Source organism: Halichoeres trimaculatus, unplaced genomic scaffold, assembly GCF_033239565.1.
Source record: "Halichoeres trimaculatus isolate MK-OKI-2021-1 unplaced genomic scaffold, fHalTri1.1 fHalTri1_scaffold_8, whole genome shotgun sequence".
NCBI classification, from domain to species: Eukaryota; Metazoa; Chordata; class Actinopteri; order Labriformes; family Labridae; genus Halichoeres; species Halichoeres trimaculatus.
Genome location: NW_027437186.1, coordinates 19,004,534 through 19,025,388, shown reverse-complemented (window position 1 = coordinate 19,025,388; position 20,855 = coordinate 19,004,534). Strand labels below are relative to the sequence as shown.

At 38.9% G+C, this 20,855-nt stretch overlaps 2 protein-coding genes across 2 annotated transcripts; one reads left to right on the top strand and one right to left on the bottom strand.

Annotated features, from left to right (window-relative positions):
• Window positions 1–5,953: 5,953 nt before the first annotated feature.
• Window positions 5,954–8,120, bottom strand: c1d (C1D nuclear receptor corepressor). The gene is made up of 5 exons (XM_074675788.1): window positions 7,978–8,120; window positions 7,603–7,746; window positions 7,097–7,163; window positions 6,500–6,555; window positions 5,954–6,412 (listed from the first exon to the last, which is right to left on the bottom strand). Exons 2-5 carry the CDS (start codon window positions 7,738–7,740, stop codon window positions 6,209–6,211), a joined length of 465 nt encoding a protein of 154 aa, XP_074531889.1. The 5' UTR covers window positions 7,741–7,746; window positions 7,978–8,120; the 3' UTR covers window positions 5,954–6,208.
• A 451-nt stretch (window positions 8,121–8,571) lies between these two features.
• Window positions 8,572–20,631, top strand: LOC141795303 (uncharacterized). The gene is made up of 20 exons (XM_074676134.1): window positions 8,572–8,812; window positions 8,911–9,118; window positions 9,327–9,493; window positions 9,800–9,930; window positions 10,315–10,481; window positions 11,229–11,314; window positions 12,658–12,738; window positions 12,964–13,075; window positions 14,020–14,195; window positions 15,181–15,402; window positions 16,024–16,229; window positions 16,637–16,759; window positions 17,092–17,229; window positions 17,422–17,671; window positions 17,767–17,968; window positions 18,044–18,293; window positions 18,535–18,662; window positions 18,829–18,983; window positions 19,092–19,314; window positions 20,492–20,631. Exons 1-20 carry the CDS (start codon window positions 8,654–8,656, stop codon window positions 20,629–20,631), a joined length of 3,324 nt encoding a protein of 1,107 aa, XP_074532235.1. The 5' UTR covers window positions 8,572–8,653.
• The last annotated feature ends 224 nt before the right edge of the window (window positions 20,632–20,855 follow it).

Here is a 20,855-nt window from a genome sequence, read left to right as displayed (position 1 = left end):
AAAGCGGAGGCCCTTCATCACTTTACAGTACCCAGCGCTACCGTTAGCCCGGGGCTCTCACATCAAGGCCTGCAGCCTTTACGCCCCACACTGGCTGTAAACCTCGGCTCTGAATGGGAGGAAGGAAGAGAGATGAGAGGGGTTATTGATGTGCTGTAAACCCTGATATTTTATCAAGGTGGAGAGGAGAGGAGAGGAGAGGAGAGGAGAGGAGAGGAGAGGAGAGGAGAGGAGAGGAGAGGAGAGGAGAGGAGAGGAGAGGAGAATGAAAACTGAAGAAAAATTGAGGTGATATTTCACAGGTGCCTTGTAACCTCTCACAAAAAGCGAAACGGTTTTACAGTAAGAGAAGCATGTGAAATTTCCCCAAATACTGAAAAAGTGGTGGGGGTTTTTGTTTGTTTGTTTTTTTTTTGCTGTTGTCATTTTATTTATTTATTTATTTGTATTTATTTATTTATTTTCATTTTCTTATTTTTATTTATTTTATTTTATTTATTTTATTTATTTTATTTATTTTATTTATTTATTTATTTAATTTTTTTTTTTTTTTTTTTTTTTTTTGGGGGGGGGGGGGTGTCAACCACTAATTCATGTCTTTTAAGCTGTCCCCAAAAAAAGCTGCAAAAAAATCCACACAGTTCCATATTGTGTTCAAATTAAGACATAAGGCACTGAGATTCAGAATTGCTGGTAAAACAATACGTCAATATAACAAGCTGCATACAACCGTATCTATCCAAAATATTCCTATAAACTTGCACACTTGTTTTTGAACATGAGTCCTGCATTAGCTACTGTATTTAGAGAAAAATGAGTTTCAGACTCTTGTTTTATGAGATCTGGGCAGCTGTCCTGCTCTTCTTCAACAGCTGCTGGATCTTCTTGAACAACAGAGTAGATGCAATCCCATCTGCACACTGCTTCAACCTGTAACACACACACACCTCTTCCTGGATTATGTGCACACCTGGCATGAGAAAAGAAAAAAAACACAAAAGAGACTCATGCATCCAGTGACCTTCTACATGCCTGTATGAAAAACATGTTTCAGACACACACACAGTCTCATACACGCACACACACAACAGTCTTTAGGGCGATCATTTGTCATCCACTGAGGAATTTACAGTCATGCTCTTTATGCTGAAGGCTTGGATTTGAGGCATTCCTCTGTAAATTTATGTCCAAACAGCTGTGGTCTCATCCGCCTCCGTATGGACCTTGAAGACAACGCTGTCCCAGGAATTATGAGGGGGATCCAATCCATTACACACCTCAAGTCCACTATGGTGTGTGTGTGAGCACGTGTGAGCTATCTTCTCTCTGTGTGTCTTTGTATGTCCCTTTAGCATGTGTAACGGTAAGCGTTTTTCTGCTTTCACAGTGAGCTCACAGCTGGCTAACTCCCACTATGTGTGTGTGTAAGTTCCAGATTGATGGATGGTTTTTGCGTTCAGCTCTTTGATGACTGAACGGTTATCCTGCAGCTTTATGCATCGGAAGCCTGCAGTTTCAAGGGGAAGCCCTGATTTCACATTGCAGCCATATGGACTGTTGTGTTTCCTCTCATAGTGAGGTCAACATCAGAGGTAAACACCAGGCCACAGTAATAGATGAGGTCTTTAAATGGCCACAGATTCAGCAACATGGTGACATCATCATAAAGCTGGGGTGCACATGGGAGAAAGAAGATGAATAATCCCTGTTTAATAAGGCTGTTAAATTTTCAAAGCTTTATTCATCAATTTAAGCCATTTGTAAGTAATTTCCTACTTAAACTTCCTCAGCTACGCAATCACTGCTGCAGCTTCTAAATAATAAAAAATGGCAGCCCTTCCTTGGAATTGAACCCCTAACCCTCCACACCCTAGTTTCATTCCCCAAAATGATTTTCTGTTTTCTTTCCTAATAGTTCATTTGAAGCTGATAAATGCCAGACCAAACCCCGATCTCATTCAGTGAGGAGTGTTTCTGTGCTGTTATTGTTTCTCTCTGTAGATTAAACACACTGGCAGGAGGAAGGTAACCTAAATGATGGAAACTCTATAAAGTGTGATGATGATGTGATGTGTTTAGCAAGGAGAGTTCAAGGCCCCGCTCTGTGCGTGTTTTCAGCATGCCGTCACTTTCTTAAACCGCTGGAGCCCACTGGGGTGTACGTTAAGGAGAGGAAGGGCAAAATGGAGACATTACTAAAGGGGCATTAAGACCTTGTGTTCAATATTGAGGACTGTGTGACAATCTGAGTGATGTAAATAAAAAGCAACTGTAGAAAAGGATCAAATGGATTGCTAAAGGTGAAAAGGGAACACAATCTTGTTGAGTCAGACTGATTCTAAAAAAATAGTTAGTGCAGCTTGTTTCCTCTGAACTCTGTGTAGGAGTCAAACATACAAATGGCAAGTCAGTACATGAGAGGCCATGAAGTAAAGTGATCTTAAAAAGCAGCGATCAATTATGTAAATTAGGTATATACAGCCCAGTGAGCTCACTTTTTCTGTTTGAAATACTTTTTGAATGCAGTTGAAGAAATTTGAGGATAACATGACAGTTTATACAATAAACACATAAAATGTGACATTATCTTATGTGTTAGAAGAAGACAAATAGTAGATTAAACTTCAGTTTGAGTTGTGTACTATGGTGGTATGACTTTCAGTCTTAACAGCTGACTCCTAAGAAAGTCATTTGACTTCAGTTTCATCTGCTTACTTAGTTACAAAAGCAACCCTGTTCATGTGGGTTTTTATAATAAGTGATGCACTTAAAATGTTCAAATCCTAAGAACTACTGGTGCCAGGATTACAGACTGTAGCTTATTTAACCTTTGACAAAAGTATTACAAACCCTGTAAAGCTTTGAAGTTATTTTATTTATTTATTTATTTGTTTGTTTATTTATTTATTATTTATTATTTATTTATTTTTTATTTTTATTATCTTTCTCTTTGAAGTTTTTCTATTATTAACCACAGCAACGATCAGACAGAACAGAAGTGTTAAAGGGCAATTAATAAACACATGTCTGTTTCAAATCTGTATAAAGTATAACTAACAAAGTATCTTTTTATACCTTCTGAGTTAATGATTCTTCAAAACTTGATAAGTTTTATTTAGATTAGAAAAGTGGCATAATTCAAATTTTTCTAAATTGGTTCAAGTCTAATTCAGGCTGCGTGATAAAGGAAAATTTCCACATAACCTCAGGTAATTGATACTGGTTTAGTAGTGGGAAAATGCTGCTTTAAAGATCTGCAAACACAAGTATATTGTAAAACATGAAGAGGCTGTATTAACTGTACTTCATATGGAGAAAGTTTTCAGGCAAAATATTATTTTAACATCCTGCTAGTCTTTTCTACTTACAGTATGTACTAAGAACAACTAAACCATCACTGGTTGATTTGACCCGATGTGTTGAACCAACCTGAGACCCTGTGCTGGTTTAATACAGTCTGTTTCAAGCACACTGCATCCATTTTTTTTTTTTTGTTTGAGTTTGAAAAGTCTAAAAAGAAGGCTGCCTCTACCTCCTTCTTGCCTGAGGTGGTCATTTGGTCTGATGCCTTTCACTCCATGTAATATAAACTTCCTCACCACACTCTGCACACAAACAGCATAAATAAACAACCACAGGGACAAAATAGAGCTTGGAGCTTGTTAGGCCTCACAATTTCAACATGAGTTTGTTTGTTCAAATTTGCTCGCACAGTGACCTAACTCCTTTATACTGAGCACATGTGGGGAGGAGAGAGCGTAGGGAGGAGAACATTATGGGGTAGAAGCGGGGGAAGGGGGAAAAAGTGGAAAAATCCATATTTTTCCAATATGCAGACATCAGGCAAAGTTTGACACGTCTTTGAACAGTTGGAAACAACAACTTGGCAAGAAAAAAACAGTATGGAGTAGGGTGGTTTGGCTAAACAAATGTCATTTTTGGACATTGCTGCAGGGAGGATGAGAAAAGGCAAGATGATGAAAAGAATGAAAAGATACATTCCTAAGAATCTAACTCACTGCCTTAGTGTTTCCTGGCCTTGATTAGAGGGATGCAGTGACTTGCGGCAACATTAAGATTAAGATCGCAGCTGTCTAGAAAGCATTAGTGAAAGGAAGCAATATGGATGTCTTTATGAAATCTGACATGTTCTTTTTTCTATAAAAGGAAGTTTCATTACTGCTTATGCTTATTCTGTGCAACCATGCAGACATAGCACTGCTAGTGGGAATTCCATAAGGCCGTTTTGTGATCAAACAGTCAATGGTTTGACCTACAAGAAATGCTGAAGTGATGGTCCTAATAAGCTCTTATGACAACTTTTCAATGTACATAAGCCTTTTATATAACTGTGGGTCTGAGAAGGTTTTCTGGCATGGATCAAAAGTGAATCCATTTTGATTAAGGCAAGACTAGCAGGTAAACCTGTTCCATGGGACAGTAAGACTTGTAAGGGAATTCAAAACTTTTTAATACATATGTAAATATATATTTTTTACATTTTTGTGTCTATATTTGTCTCATGTTCTTCTTGAACATGCTTCTTGGTCTTTTTTTAATGAATGTTTTTCTTTATTTTATGTTTCTTTTAATGCCACTGTTTACCACTTTTTTAGTTGCAAACCATTTTAGCAGCAGTGTGTATGGATGTAGCTTTAGAGGTAAACTGCACTTGTCTGGAGACTACAATAGCGATCAGTGGTTTCTCATTTTAAGTTAAGTTTTTGGATCCATGTACCTTTTGTTTATCATAATCTGAAAAGCTTAGCCTTGGGAACTACCTTAAATGAACAAACACACACATATTCACACAATCAAATTTAGCCTTTAAGATAATTTTTAATGGTAATCTTTCTTGAAAAAAAAAATTAATTGTGCTTGTGATCCCTGTTCACATAATCATCATAAATCTTCAAGTCTCTTTTTAAGTGGTACCTAAATTCTGAAAAAAAAAGTATTTAACCAAGTATAACATGCAGCTTGTGTATGTTTTATATGCATTTTGTACAATGTGACAGGAATTTCATTATGTTTACTTGCTGGAATTGGGAACTTTTCACAGTTGCACATAACTTAGGATGAAGGTTAGAATATAGATCTGATACAGCATGTCGCAAGAAATTTTACCTCATACCATTTTTTAACTGTTTTTGGAAAGTTATGCTAATGGTCTACTGATAGTGGCTTCAGGGTACAACAAGAGACAAACCAGTATTCGGTTTTTCTTGCTTAAAGCTCTGCACAAGGGTCATCTCTTCAGGTCTAGAAAATCCATAATTCTGGAGAAATAAGATCTCTGCTGTAAAAACAAGTATCAGAAAGTCACGAACATCTCTTTCCACTGTGCTTGGTGTTAGGTGAAAAGTCATTTGGAAAAACCAGCATCCTGCTGATGCTGATGATTTTGTACCAAAACTATTAGACGATTTATTCCATCACATAAAAAGCCCTGACAATTAAGAGCCAGCTCACACAATACATCCAACTCAACCAGTGATGAATCATGCCATCTTAACATTTTAACACATAACTTACCTGTCGTGTTAAAATCAAAAATGCCTTAAGTGGAGGGTTGTAAGCTACATCAGTGTTTTGCATTACAATTTACTAAATGATATGTATCAGGCTCAATATTATATCATATAAAAAAGGTGACAAATGTTAAACCCACACATCCTTTCTAGTAAATATTTTATGCAGAGGATGATAATGTATCCCAGCAAACTACAAAACAGGTTGAGATTCACAGAATCCTTTTTGAAAAACAAGGAAAACTTTCAGTCATTGAACTAAAACAAATGATCCATAAAATTTAACACCGCATTTCAATGCCTGGGTTGACCCGCACTTGACTAAATAACATAGTCATTTTTACCTTCTTTCAAAATCTTTCCAGTGACAGAAAATCTCTGCAATAAAGTGACTGTACAAAAATGAATGAGTCAAATCATTATTGTTTTTTGTTTTTTTTTACATAAATGTTACAAGGTATGACTCATCAAATTTCTGACAAGCTATTTCAACAGCTAAGAAATTCAAGTTAGTGGTAATGTTTTTTTCTTTTTTACTGAATGTCTCAAGTTATCCAGTACAAGGCTGAAAAAGCAGCAAAAAATACTTTGCTGCCTTGAGAGGAAAACATGATTCTATTCAGTCTTTTCTAGTAGTACAAAAGGCCATTTAACCAGAGCATGCAGCTTATCCTTTCTCAGCTCTGTTTTGGATGCTTTGTCTGTGGGCTGTCAGACGCTGTGTCAGCTGCTTTCTTGGGTGCTTTTCTTCTTGAGTCTTTTTCGTCTGCGTCATAGAGAGCATTCCTGACAAACCGTCCAGCAGCTCCCTTATCCAGACGAGCAGCTTTCTTCTTGTCTGTGATCTCTTTCACTCTGTTCATGTAAGTCCTTATTCGCTCCTGGGTGACAAAGAACAAGTACATAGGATCACAATAAGGCTCTTCAACATAAAGAGGAAAATGTTACAAACAAATAAGCATACATACCAATTCCTGTTTTATTCCATGTTCTCTTGGATTTATACCTTGTGTGACCAAGTACACTGTAGAAAAGACAACATCCCAGCTTTAGAAAATTGTCATGGCATTCATAGAACCCAGAAATGCTTTAATATCGTCTGATCATTTATTGGGAAAACTTTGTGATGGGGGGTAAAGACAGTCAAAAAAAGTCAACAATGAAACACATCTGATCACAGTATTTAAAAAAAAAAACCCTCAGTCCTACAATTTAATCTTCAAAAGTTCTCCCATTCCTGTATTCCCATGTCACTGTGTGTTCAAATATGACTTGAAAGGGATGTAACTGAAATGTAATTTCCCCTTTGGGACCAATTTAGCATTTCTGATTCTGAATATTCTTGACTCTTATCAAGACAAAATGGTTTATATATCTCTAGTCTGAGAATCTCTAACATGCCAAAGCAATATTAATAAGAGTCGCAATATGATAGTCTGTTGTGCAAACTTAGGGACATGGCCAAAACTGTCAAACATCACTATGCTAGTTTTATCATCCCTGCTGACTGAAACTTGAGTTACTCAAATGAACAACTATTAAAGAAACCAGAATGAAACACTTACTCCAGAATAATGAATTCATGGTGTAGGCTGACATCAGATCTAGCTTGGCTTGATCCAAAGGGTCCAGCTGTAAATCAATAAAATCTGTTTAGTTCCCACTGGTGTCCTGTGATTGTGAAGTATTAAAAATGTACTTGGTTGTACCCGTTGCATCAAGGGATCATATCTTCATTTATCACACATGCTTGGAATACAAAAATGTTTGTTAACTCCAAAATAAACATGAATGTCCGTGTCATGTTCTGTGCAGAAGCATCATATCTCAGGTGAAAGGCAAGGTACTTTGACCTTTAATGCCTGTTTGACCATATCAACACAGTTAAACCTTTATAGTATCACAATAATTCGTCAAGCTACTTTATAAAATGGTTTGTGATTTAGTTCTTCTCTGTGTGGCAGATGATACAATTTCAAAGCACTAGTTTCCTGTTCTCGGATCTTCATTATGTCCTCTGTTAAAAATAAATACTTAAATACATAAATAAAAGGTCTTTAAAAACTGTTACCTTCTGCAGTAGCTCGTTTCTGGGCATCGCCATGAACTTTTCTAACATGGTTTGAACAGCCGAGACTGAGGAATTGAAACCAGTGAGCTGCTCGTCAATTTCGTGTGGGTAGTCATCTGTCCTGGTGTCCCCTGCCATTTCTTACTGTGAAAATATTGTCACACAATGTCAAACAACTCAATGCGAATGTAACTAAAGCTCGGATATAATTAAGCTCCCACTTAAATGTGTAAACAGAAGACACGCGGCTAGTAGGGTAGTTAGCACATGCTGCTAGCAAACTAGCAAGAGCACGCTAACACGACTATACACGTTAAAAAGACTGTTAAAAACATTGAGCTAAATTAAATGTTGCACAAAGAAAAAAAAGCTCACCTCTGACTGGCTATATTAAATGTAACAAATTATTTCCACTCCTGCTCCTGTAGCAACACCATAGACTGAGCAACACACACACTGTACATGCCTCTGCCAACAGGAAATGACGTCACATATAAAATTTCTTCTTCGTATCGTTTTGTATCTATCTCTACTGCCGTCTGCCGTTAGTCGGTTTGAGAGGAGCTGCACTTCAAATTAAACCGTATTTTGTCATTTGGTTTTTGTTTGTTTGTTGTTTGTTGTTTATAATTACTACTAAACTCTATAATGATTTACCCTTTTTACTTGTGGAAATGTGCTTCCATTTCAAATAATGTACTGACGTTCAAAGCTTGCTCACGACATTTTCATTGCATTTTGCAGCATTTTTGCTTCATTTTTTTCTCTTACATATGACGCCACATGTGTTGGTCACTGTGTTTACGAGAAAACAATCGGTTTTGGTGGGAGCAACCTTAGAAAAGTGTTTGTCTGTGGGGAAAATATAAACTACAAGCCCATAGGCCTAGACTTCACTCCATGGGGTGTTCACGTTTCTATGGAAACCCCAGGCGTCAGTTTGCGGTAAACTAAGCTGAGTAAATTACTACAGTGTCAGATAACAGTTTGAGTGCGTTTAGTACTAAGACGGGACACATTCAATAACCCAGCCGGCAAGGACACTTCAGTCATGGACAACTGTGATTTGGAGAAACTCTCTGTCTCCGTGGGGAAGCTCCAACCATCGTTCACACCAGAAGTTACAGACTACAAACTGACAGTTGAGAGCCACATCAGCAAAGTGACTCTGGACCTGCTCACTAGTGATTGTGGAGCTTCATACAGTATTGTAAGTCTTCCCTCTAATATGTGTAAAAAATATTTTCAGGTTGATGACTTGACATGGCAAGTAATTCACATCCGATTTTTATTTACCTTGTGTTTCAGCGCTTTGGTGATGGTTCAAGTACCATTAAACTGAGTGAAGGGTCAAACAGGGTAGAGATCGAGGTGGTGGCTGAAGATGGTACCATAAAGAAATACTGTGTAGAAATCACCAGGCTGTCTGCAAAAATTGCTGAACTCAGTGATCTGGCTTTGGAAGGAGATATTGTGCTGCATCCTGCTTTTTGCTCAACAATCCGTGACTACATCAGTGAGTATAAATGTTCGCAAAGACATGGAGACTATGCAGTGTGTAAAATAACCAGACAATAAAATAAAATAAAATAAAATGAATCATGTAGACAGACATTTGATATTATTTTAGTTGTTTATAATCAGTTGATTGTAAAATTTGACTTAGTTTTATATTTTTCCATGTTTTCTTGAACGCTGTTCCTTTCTGTACATATTTTTTGCAGGTACGGTTCCCTTTTACTGTACTGTAGTGACTGTGCTAACCAAAGTTCCAGACAAAAATATGAAAGTTGCAGTGAATGGAGAAAACAGCACTCAGCCCGTGCTTCTGAGTGTTGGAGACACAGTGGTGGAGATCTCAGTCTGTTCAGCAGATGGCAGTAATTCACAGGTACAGTGAGAAAGTGTGGTGGGCTCCCTTGAATGCTTTGAAAATTTAGTCATCACAATGAGTTGTATTCCAAAACATAATTTTTCAGTGAACTGTGTCTTAACATAATTTCTTAAAAGATGACTTAAAATAATTTTCCATTAAGTTCCATTCTTACTTTTGGCCTTTCTCCAATTTTCCAACCTCCTTGTACACAAATATGTTGCAAGTCAGAATAGAGGTGTTTGTGTCATTTGAGACTTTTCAATGCTGTGTGACAGTGGATAACTTAAAGCTACCAAACCTAATGCCCCACTACACTTCCAGGTGTACACAGTGTTGTTGATTAGAAAGCCAATTCCCATGGCCGTGACCTTCAGTGATGAGAAAGAGCAGCTGGACTATGAATGCCCAGTATCTCTTACTGCTTTTTACAGGCCTGTATCCATCAACAACAGGTAAATCTTAAACAGGGAGGCACTATATCTGAGAAAATTTCAGCAGTTGTGCCCACAGTTTTCAATTGTATCATATTCACTGTCATTGTAAAAGTTTTATTCTGAAGCAAGATTCTTGGTTTTTGAGGTTGTAAAAATAAAAACATAACAAAATATAGAATACATCAGTTTTGGGTTGTAAAATCTCAGCTAGTCATGTCTCATACCTTGGCATAAGACACCAATTTTTTTCTAAATATGAGCATTGGAAGTTTAATATTTTTGGACTTAACTTATTTTAAAATGCCTTTACTATGTGTAATCTCAGTAACGTATGGCTGCTACACATTACTTTGAGATAATAGTTGACTGGTCAATAACACAGCTTCTCCTCTAAATTTGCAGTGACCCAAAGCACATCTTTTCGAGGCCTTATATCGAGATGCTGGCCCGCCGATCAAAAGTTGACCCACTCACCGCTTGTCCGCTGGGAGAAGCCTGGAAGGTTGTTGAACTGGACCTTGACAAGAAGATGTCGGCTGCTCTGGTCAAGTGTTTCTTTACTTACAGAGGTGAAGCTTGTGGTCCTCCTCAAATTGATTTGTGTAAATGAAAGCTACTACTCAGGTAAAGCTTGTGCTGGTAGAGACAAAGGTCAATCAATAGAGTAGATGAATCACTCCGACACAAAAAATAAATGTCTTTCTTACCCCTCCCCCTTAGACCTTTAATGCCATGTGAAAACAATAAGAAAGAAGCCATCGCCATTACTTGCCTCCTATCAATGTGTCTGTCTAGCTCAGTGCATTTTGACTCAACTAACCTGCACTCAAAGTAAAAACTTCTCTTACTTCACCCCAGACATCTTTCATATAAAGTGATGTGTTTCTGCCTCTAGATCAACACTCCCTTGGATAACTTCTCAATTTAACTATTGATATGCTGGATACTCTTTGCCTTACCTCTCTCAGCAGTCCTGATTACACTGCCTTTACTATCATGTGACATGATGATACTGTAGACAACTGTTTTGTGGCTGTAATGAGAGGGATAGTATTACTTAACTAAGGCTTCAAGTATCTAGCTGCTGTGTGAGTTTTGTGTCAGGCCTCTTTGAATACAGCAGGACTCTCATACTTAGTAAAATGAGTTGGTTGGTCCCTGAGATCAGACATCCATCAGTGGCTCAGCGCTCTGTTATACTGGACTACATTTGAGTTCACCTGTCGTAGAGCAAAATGTACTTTTCTGTTCCATGAGAGGAAAACTCTATTGTCCACTTGTATTCTACGAGATTAATTTCCTTTCTTATAACAAAGGGTGTGACCATGTGATGAAACTGACTGAGCTTGGGTCACACTGCCTGGACTGTCCTCACAGGCCCACAGGGGACCTGGATGCAAAGGTCAGTGTTAAAGATTTAAGAGTGTCCTGCTTTGCCAGAATCACTACTATCGACCTTGAATCCCCTCATCCTTTATTCACATCATGCTGGCTAAGTACTGGTCCAGTCTGCACTGTGAAATGCACAATGTCTGTCTATGTGAGGTGTTGACACAATTTAGAGTGTGGCTGTGAGCAATAGGATATTTTTATTAGGGCTGTCATTTTAACACGTTAATTAGATTAATCAATTACACCCCAAATTAACGCGTTATAAAAATTAACGCAGATTAATCTGGATCCTAAACCCGCGAGGCGTTCAGAGACGCACTTATTTTCAAATGTCTAGCATTTACAAACCGTTTGTCCTACTTGGAAAAAGTGGTGTTCTCGTCAGATTTTAAAATTTCCGACGGTCCCTGAATGTATCACACATGACGTCAGCAACATGTTTTGAACCGGGGGGAAGAGAGAGCGCTGTTAAGAGGACTGCCGTCCACATCTCGTTTATTCACACATCCTTTTTGAAAATCTGCAGAAAATCAACCATTTGCTCTAGCTCAATTCTGTAAAAAACAGATAATTCTACACTCTTTACTGCATCAAACAAGCCCTGAATGATTAATACATGTCTTGTATTTAAATCTAAAGAATTCTTTGAAAATTTCCTTCCATCTTCCTGGTCTCATGTTTCAGCTTGGGGCTGCTCTTCACCAATGAGCAACAGTTTGTGTGTTCAGAGCATGTAAAACGGAAAATACTTCACTTTTCTTTGATCCAAGACTTGAAAAAAGTGTTTTGTACATAGTTCCTCACAGTTTTTAGCCTTTAGTCCTGATTCTCCTGACGTCATAGAAGTATAGAAGTTCAAATTGCAGTGAAAATTGAGTCCACATCGAGTCAAAATGTGAACGGAAGCAAAAAATGTCCTAAAAATCAAATCAGCTTGTCTTAGGTGCAGGACTGTGTAGATTTTGTAAAGATAGAACCATAACACTTTTTCATTTGTTCCTTATGCCTCAGGGTACCTAAAAATATGTTGTATATATTCCCACCTTATTTTTAAATGTTTTTTAATGTCTTTTAATGTAATTTTAATGTCCTGGAATTCAAATTCTTTACTTTGGGACCTTAAGCAGATATGAGATTAAAATGCGATTAATTAGATTAATTAATTACAAATCCTGTAATTAATTAGATTATTTTTTTAATTGCCTGACAGCACTAATTTTTATACATTGATTTAAAAAAAGACATTACCAAGGCTTTTGTTATAAACAGATTGACTGAGGTTGTGAAAGATTTGATCTTTTTTGATAGAACCTCACCAAAGTTTTTCTCCAATGCAATTGTTCTTTTTTTTAGGATGTCACAGAAACAAGTTGGTATAAGCAGCACTTTGCATCATCCAGTTGTTGGGAGATAGAGACAAAACATACTTTAGAGGTAAAAAAATAATTTACTTGGCATTTTCAGGTTTTTAATCTATAGTTTAACTTTATTACATAAACACTCTATACTTTTTTCTCTCTTGTATGTGATAAACCCCAGTTATTCTGCACTGTTAGATACCCAAACTGCACCTTGTGTTATGTATCGGAACACAGTGTATGGACCTCATATGTGGATAATGTAAATATGATGATGTGTGACTTTTTGTGTCTTCTTAAGCTGCGCAATTGGGAGGAAAGACTACACATGGTTGGAGAAGACAATGTGGAAAAACTGTGTGCCTCAGCCCAGGATCACATGAAACTCTACTTGCAGAACCCTCCAAAACCAGGTGGATAGCACTTCCCAAACTCCTCTATACTTATAAAAAGTCATTATGTTTGCAGTGGTCAAATGTTAAATATTTTCAGGAGTAGGCACCAGGATGGAAGCACTCAGCACAGCAGCTCAGCTTCAGTCATTGAAAAATACATGAAAATGGGTGCGTGTGCGGTCTCCTCTGGGGCATCTTCCTCTATCTGACACACCGGGCACTCATGTTACCCCCTATCCCTCCTCAGCTACTTGTGCCCTGCTAATTGTTTGATGACTCCAAGAAGTGACATGTGAGACTGCTCCCAGAGGACTGATTGAAAGTCACTGAAACCAAACTAGTAACACCAGACAGAAAAAGAGTTGTTACTTGAGAGGTACAATTAACTCAAGGGAAATAATAAGATATCCGGAGAGATAATTCATAGCTCCAGATAATTTCTTTAAATTGTTGTGTATAATTTCTTGACTTAAATAACTCTTACATCAGTGCACTTTGATCGATAAAGAGCTCTCCCACCAAAGGAAGCTGAACTCTATGAATATTTCATGCAAAGATCTCATGCAGTCATTTGTAACTGTAAGAGAGAATGAGTTGAACTGGAGCAGCTTTTATCCTCATTAAGCAGTTAACTGTGATGGTTTTGTTCTTAATGAAGCAGAAATGCTTTTTGGGACAGTTTCAAAGTACAAAGAAATATGAGAGCTGCACAGAGAAGTTGGAGACTGCTGCTGTTTGTCTCTGTTTTCCTCTGATGGTCACTCCATTCTGAAATAAACCTCAACCTGTTAAACCTGTTAAACCCATACACCTTAACCTGTTGTTTCCTGTTGAAAGGGGGACTTCTCTGTAGAGTGTGTTTTTATCACTATAATGATGCATCCTCCACAAAACTGTAAAGAAAAATCTTGTTTATGATCTATGTACCTTAAACCACACTATTTATTTTTCTATTTCCACAGGGGATGTTTTGCAGTATGAGGAAGGTCAGTCTCCTCTGCATAGCCTGGAGCAGGCTGCTGCTCACTATGCATCTGCTATCAGATTTAGCTCCAGAGATCCAAGACTCCACTTTCTGCTGGGTGTTGTTTTGGAGGAGCAGCACCGTGCTAAGGCGATGTATGGCCTCCAGAAGAAGGTTGTGGCAGGAAATGCTCTGAGCAAACACAAGCTCTTACAGTGAACCTTTGTTTGATTTTGATGCAGTTGTGCATGCTTGGTTAAAAGGCCTCTTTTTTTTTTTGTTTGGATTCTTTGCATCTCTTGTATCATCTTACAAACACAGTGCAATGCAGAATGTAAGCTAGATGTAGACTATAAAAGATCCTGAGTGAAAAAAAAGATGATTAGGTACTAAGGTGGAGGGCTCTAGAACACACTTTGCCAACATTTTCCATATCTTTTCTTGTCCTTTTATTTTTTCCAAATGTGCAACACCACTGTGATGCATAATTCATACAAAAAATCCAGAGAGATTCCTTGTTTATACAACAAATCAAGAAAAATACCATAATATTATATTAAAACACTAAAATAAAACAAGAGAACCCATAGATATTTAGATGAGTAATAGCAACCATAATAAGAAAAAATAAGTAAACAAGACTATGTTAACATAAATACTTATACACTATGGATTAACCTTGGCATTTGATAGACTTTTTGCATAGTAAAGGAAAACAATATAATATGAATGCCACTGATACATAGTCAAAAACCAAGTAAAGTTGAATAGCATAATTATATAAATCATTTTTTAAAAAATGGAATAATAATAGAAATAAAAAAATAATAATACAAATAAAATAAAGTAAAATAAAATAAAACAAAATAATATAAAATAAAATAAAATAAAATATATATATAAAAAAAATAAACAAGTGCTCCCCTTTTGGTTGTTGACTGATTTTCTTTACCAGTGCTAGTTATTTAATTTCACAGTATGCCTGGTTAGGGTTACTGGTTTGTTTGTTTTTTCTTTCCATATCAACAACAAATTTAGAGATCTATTTACAGAGTCTGAGAAAGTTCTGAAGAAATATCATGCCATACATGTACCATGGTCATCATCATATGACATTTAAACAGCTAAAAATTTGGTCTTTTTACTCTTCCATCTCCAGACTGACAGCAGCAGGGATGAATTTAGCAACGCCAAATCAACAGCACGTCAGGATGAAATCCTGGCCGTCTGCAAGCTCCATGGTTTCCTGGGCACACCAACAGTCCAGAACCAGCTGCAGGCTTTGGACAGAGAGTACCAGCAGCTCAGAGAGCAGGGGCAGTCCAGTAGAGCAGACTATGTTCAGACCCTCTACATCTGGCTCGCCAAGAAAACTGGAAAAGTATGTTTCAGACAAACAAAATGAAACGTAGAAGGAGAGCAAATGTTTATCTTTACTAAATTGATCACATTTCAGTCTCTGTGAACTTATGTATTTTAAGAGCTAGATCACAAGTCAGCATTAAAAAGCAGTGGGGGAAGAATGAAAGGCTGGTATAGATGGCCAGGTCCTGTGACCGTATCCTCTCTCTGCAGATGCTCTAAACAAATTACTTCCAACAAGAGACTCACTGTAGGCCCAACCACATTTGATGTAGAGCTCTCACTCTTTTCATAAACAGTTCACCCAGCCTTAAGTCTTCACACAGTTTTATAAAGACAGTCTTTCATTGCTCTGTACCCCTTTTTAACTCAAAGGGTCAAACCAAAACTAATCAGATGATTTGAATCATTTTGTAAAAAGAGAGAATTTTTTTTTTCCCACAGCTTATCATTTCATTTTAGCTGCCAAGACTTCAGCAACCTCTGCCATAATCAAGTGCTAAAACTGTCACAGGCTATAGATACCCTACTGTTACTGTGAAAAACTTTCATTGTGTTGATCATGTGTCTTATCCTTTTGTTGATTTTGTTCAGTACCTATCTGATTGAATGAAAGAAAATTGTCCCCATCTTGTTGAAGGATAGCAGTGCAGTGGTGCAAGATGAAGAAAGCTTTGTTCACCAAGCCCTGATGAAGTATCTGGACGCCTGGTCTCTGAATCCTGACTACTGGGAGTATAACCTGCATGTAGGGCGGCTCCTGCTGCTGTTAGAGGGGAGGAGCAGGGAGGCTCTGCAGCACCTGCAGAGTGGCCTCGCGTTGCGCCCCCTGCATCCTGCTCTTAGGTCAGGTCATAGATGTACTGTTGGTCATGAAGGTGAATATAAAGGGGAAATTTAACTGAATCAAAGGAGTCCATCAGCTCAGTTTAGAAAATTTTAGATTTTTAAATACTGGGGAAAAAAAAGAGAAAAGCTAAAAACTCAAACTCAAACTTTTCTCCAATTTCAGCTCAGGTGTTGATTTTTTATAGAGCTAGTTTAGAGCACAATTTTGAGAATTAATGCAAACCATTTATCTTTTACTAACCTTATGACCTGCTCTATAAAAGTTCAACCTGGCTATTAACCATTTATGACAGTATGTCATCATAACAGAGTAAGGAACCCCAAAAAACAGGGAAAGTGAAGTAACACAGATGAGATCCAGCCTTTAAGGGTTTGGTGTGTCTTAATTATTTTCATGTCTCCAGATTCTTCACAGGTTTGGCTCTGCTGCAGCAGGAACAGAAAGCCTCTGAGGACACAGAGAAGGAGGCCGCTCTGTTCTTACAGCAGGGACTGGAGCACTTTGTCAGCCAGCGCTGCAGCAAGAGGTGTGTGTGTGTGTGTGTGTGTGTGTGTGTGTGTGTGTGTGTGTGTGTGTGTGTGTGTGTGTGTGTGTGTGTGTGTGTGTGTGTGTGTGTGTGTGTGTGTGTGTGTGTGGAGGTGGATGCATTTACCTAGACTCAGAGAGAGTGTACAGGCATGACAGAATCAGAAATGTACCAGGATGTTTTCTTTAACAGGATGGATGACAAAGACAGATACACTCTGACATACCAAATGCTGTGTCATGCAAAATTGAGTTAGACCTAGAACCTTATGTGTCTCATGCATCTTGCTCATCACTGTTGCTTTTTCATATGAGTCATGATTCCTGTCACAGCTGTGTGGAACAGGATCCTTCAGACCCCCTATCCAGCCTCAGCACACAGTTTCTGCGAGGCCTGCTCACTCTTGGTCACTTGCAGCAGAAAAACATATTAAATGGAAAGGCCATGAATGCAGACCAGGTCTATCACCTGTAAGTTTAAGTTCAAGATTTTTTTTTTGATGATGATATAATCAATCTATTTGTGCTTTTTTGAATTATCTTCCAAGTAGCTGTCTAACTCATCTGAATGTGTGATTCAAAGATAGTGTCTCATTATTCACACCACTGTGACCCAGTTGAAGTCTTCCTGTGTCTTCTTGTCTCTGTGCTGGAATGCTTCAGCACAGCACTGCTGGCTGCCCAGAGTGTGAGTCAGTGTGTGTGGCGTGGCGAGGCGAGCGGGCAGCTGGAGTGGGTGCTCCTGGACTCTCATTTTGCCCTGCTGCAGAGGCTGATCCAGCAGGGTGAGGGCCAAGCCAGAGCTGGCATCCAGAGGCAATCTCTGGTGGCGAAGAGGTGCCAGGCCCTCGCTGCTCTCATACGTCTCACTTCTATCACCCCCTGCCAGGAGCTGCTGGACATGCAGGAGAAGGTAAAGCAGAATTGTTGTATCTAATAGTCAGTCTTTTGCAAAGCTGATAATACTCTACCAGAGTTTCAGTCTGCCTCTCTTCCTATCCTGCACAGACATGCCAGCTAGCGGTGGTGACCACACCACGGGACAGCCATGCCCTGTGTCTTTTAGGTCTTGCACAGCTGGCTCAGTATGACAACAACCCAAATTCTTACAGGTCCAAAGAAACTCTAACTGATGCCTGCCTCAGCTTCCAGGCCAGCATTGAACTAGAAGACAAGAGTCAGTGTGGGGAGGCACCTGAACAGATAAGCAGTGAGTCTTTTTTTTTTAAAGCATTCTGTAATTGATATACCTAAAAAGATTATCACCAGTTTTCTGTTTTATCAGAACAAAAGTGGTGGCAGGACCGACAAGAGGCTGAAACCCAGAGAGCTGCAAAGCAATCCATCACACAAGCAAAAGGAGTGAAGGGGCCTTCTGACACCAGAGTGGCAAAGAGTGCAACAAAGCAGGAAAGGGGAGGGCTGGGTCCAAGGCGGGTGGCAGCAGCTGTAACCAAAGCTCCTGCTCCCACACCCCAAGCCCCTATCAGAGGAGGCAAAGCTGCTCGGCCTCCAACTAAAGCCCCTGCAGCCAGGTGATGCTTCCTGGCAGCCTTTAACTGGTCAACCTGTTTTGTGGTTGTCACTGCAGGTCACCAGTTTAAAGCTCAGATGTGTTTATGACAAATGAGTGGTGTATGTATAACTAGGAAATGAACGCTGATAACATGGGGATTTTGTGTCATTATATCCATAAAAGCACTCTTCAATCAGGAACGGTCTTATGTCAGATTTTGTGATTGATTCCTAAGCTGTTGTATTTCCTCTCTTCTGTAGGGGGAGACCTGGAGCAGTAACCAAACCTGATGGATCAGCTAAACCTTCCACCAACTGCACTAAACCCCAGATCCCCACCAGCAAGTCTAAACAGGAGCCTTCCCCCAGTACTGTAGAGACTGCAGAGGGTAAGGCATGACAAAAACAAGCAACTTTCCTTATTTTGTCTTTTTGCAGGAGCATAATTAACATCAAATTTGACTTTAACCAGGATGAAACAGCAATTAAATCAATGCCAGTTTCATGTCAAAGAACAACAGTGTTAGCAAAGCACCAGATAACTTCTTCTTTCAGAGTCTGTGGGTGCAAACACAGCGAGAGGGGCCAGTCCAGTAAACCGCAGATCTCACATCTCTCGCCTTGGTTTGGCCCGTGCCCTCTCAAGGTCTTCAGATACCCATGATCAGGCAAAGCAGCACTATCAGGAGGTCATTTCCATGGCTCCAGAGGTCAGTTTTTTTTATTTCAGGTGTACTTTTCAGACCACTATTTGCATAGCAGAATAAATGGCTGCCAAAGAGTGAGAAATGTCTCAGGTTTGTGAATTAACGGTTTAGGTCCACGATGCCTACACTGAGCTTGCACAGCTGCTGGAACCATCAGACCCTCAGGCTGCAGTGGAGGTTTACAGCAGATTCCCTCTGAAGCCGGTGGCTGAGCAAAGCTTCGATGACGCCTTCATCACAGGAGAGATCGTACGCATGCTGATGTCACTGGAGCAGTTTGACCATCTGCAGCTTGGACCAAGCCTTGTGGCATATGGCAAAGTCATGGGCCTAAGTGATTTCTGTTCCTTCTCCTTTACTTCTAATTAGTGCTGGGCAAGTTAACGCGCTATTTTTGCATTAACCCGTCAATCTTTTAACGCCGTTGAATATTTTAACGCACATTAGTGCATGTTGCTCACATGCTTTTATTTTGTGGAACCGGCGGTGGAACCGGAAGTGAAAGTGGCGGAAAAACACGATGAGTAACCAAAACAAGCATGGAGGAGAGGGGCAACGCCACGGAACTTAAAGGCGCTCGCCACTTAGTGTATCAGTCCGCGCGCACGGCGTGCCAGATATAAACAAACGCAGGTAGTCTGCCAGGACGAAGAGACACAATGAGAACTAGAGCCTTATTTAGCTGTGTTTTTGTGTGAAAGTAACGCGCTGAAAATTCTCTAAATAATGCGTGAATCCAGACCGATATAAGATTTTTTCGGTGGGAGTTCGTTTATTAGTGTTTTTGGTCAAGTAAAATATGGCCCTGTCTGAGTGCAGAGGAAACCGGCAGAGGAGCAGGGAGGGGGTGTTTGGTGCGAGCGCCCTGGGCTTCTGCTGCACAAAATCACTGCTGTAGGGGTAATTTCTGCCCTAAACCTTGTGATAGGACCCAACTTGTTCCATCCCGGAGTATCACTTTAATGCCCTGACGGTGGCAATAAGCTTTAATTTTGTATTTACATTTTGTAAATTTGATTTGCACTAAAAATGTGATTTAACTATTACTGTATAACAAGTACTGATTTAGTGTTTGCATGACAGATGTTATGGCACTTTCGTTCATATGGCAGAACATTCCAATAAAAGTGCACTATACACTGCTTTTGAATTCATTATTAGATTTTGAATTTACAATGCAATTAATTATGATTAATCAGGGAAATCATGTGATTAATTACAATTAAAAGTTTTAGTCGTTGCCCAGCCCTACTTCTAATACTTCAAAAGTTATTTAAAAAAAAGTCACTCTTTCGATGATTTATTTTTAAAAGAATAAATAAGTAAAAATCAGTGGCAACAAATAGTATTAGTTGCAACCTATTTTTTTCCACTGATGACATTGGTTGACATCTTTGAAAATAGTGTTGACTAGTCGTGCAGTCTGACTTAAAAATATATATATTTTAAACTTATGGCTCGGGAACATTAAGGCATTTCTATTTATGTGTAATCTGTGGCTCTGTTTGTAGGTTGCATCGAGAAATACATGGACATCTTGGATGAAAAGGGCCTCACAAAGGTGCTAAAGAGTGTGTATGCAAAAATCCATGACCGTCAGGAGGACGATCAGGAGCTACAGGACTTCTTCAGGTTCAAATGCTGGATATGAAAATATTTGTAAGCCTCTATTAAACATCTGCATTTATCGAACCAAACCCAGAGTGAGTCAGAGTTTGCTTACTGTTTACCGAAGACATACAGCTCTGGTCTTTTATTGATGATGACACATTCTGTGTGTTCATGGATCCAGATATCTTAAATATCCACAGACCTAATGTTTTAAATGTGTAATTCTTGATGGAAAGAAGACAGAAAATGTTCATCTTTATCTGG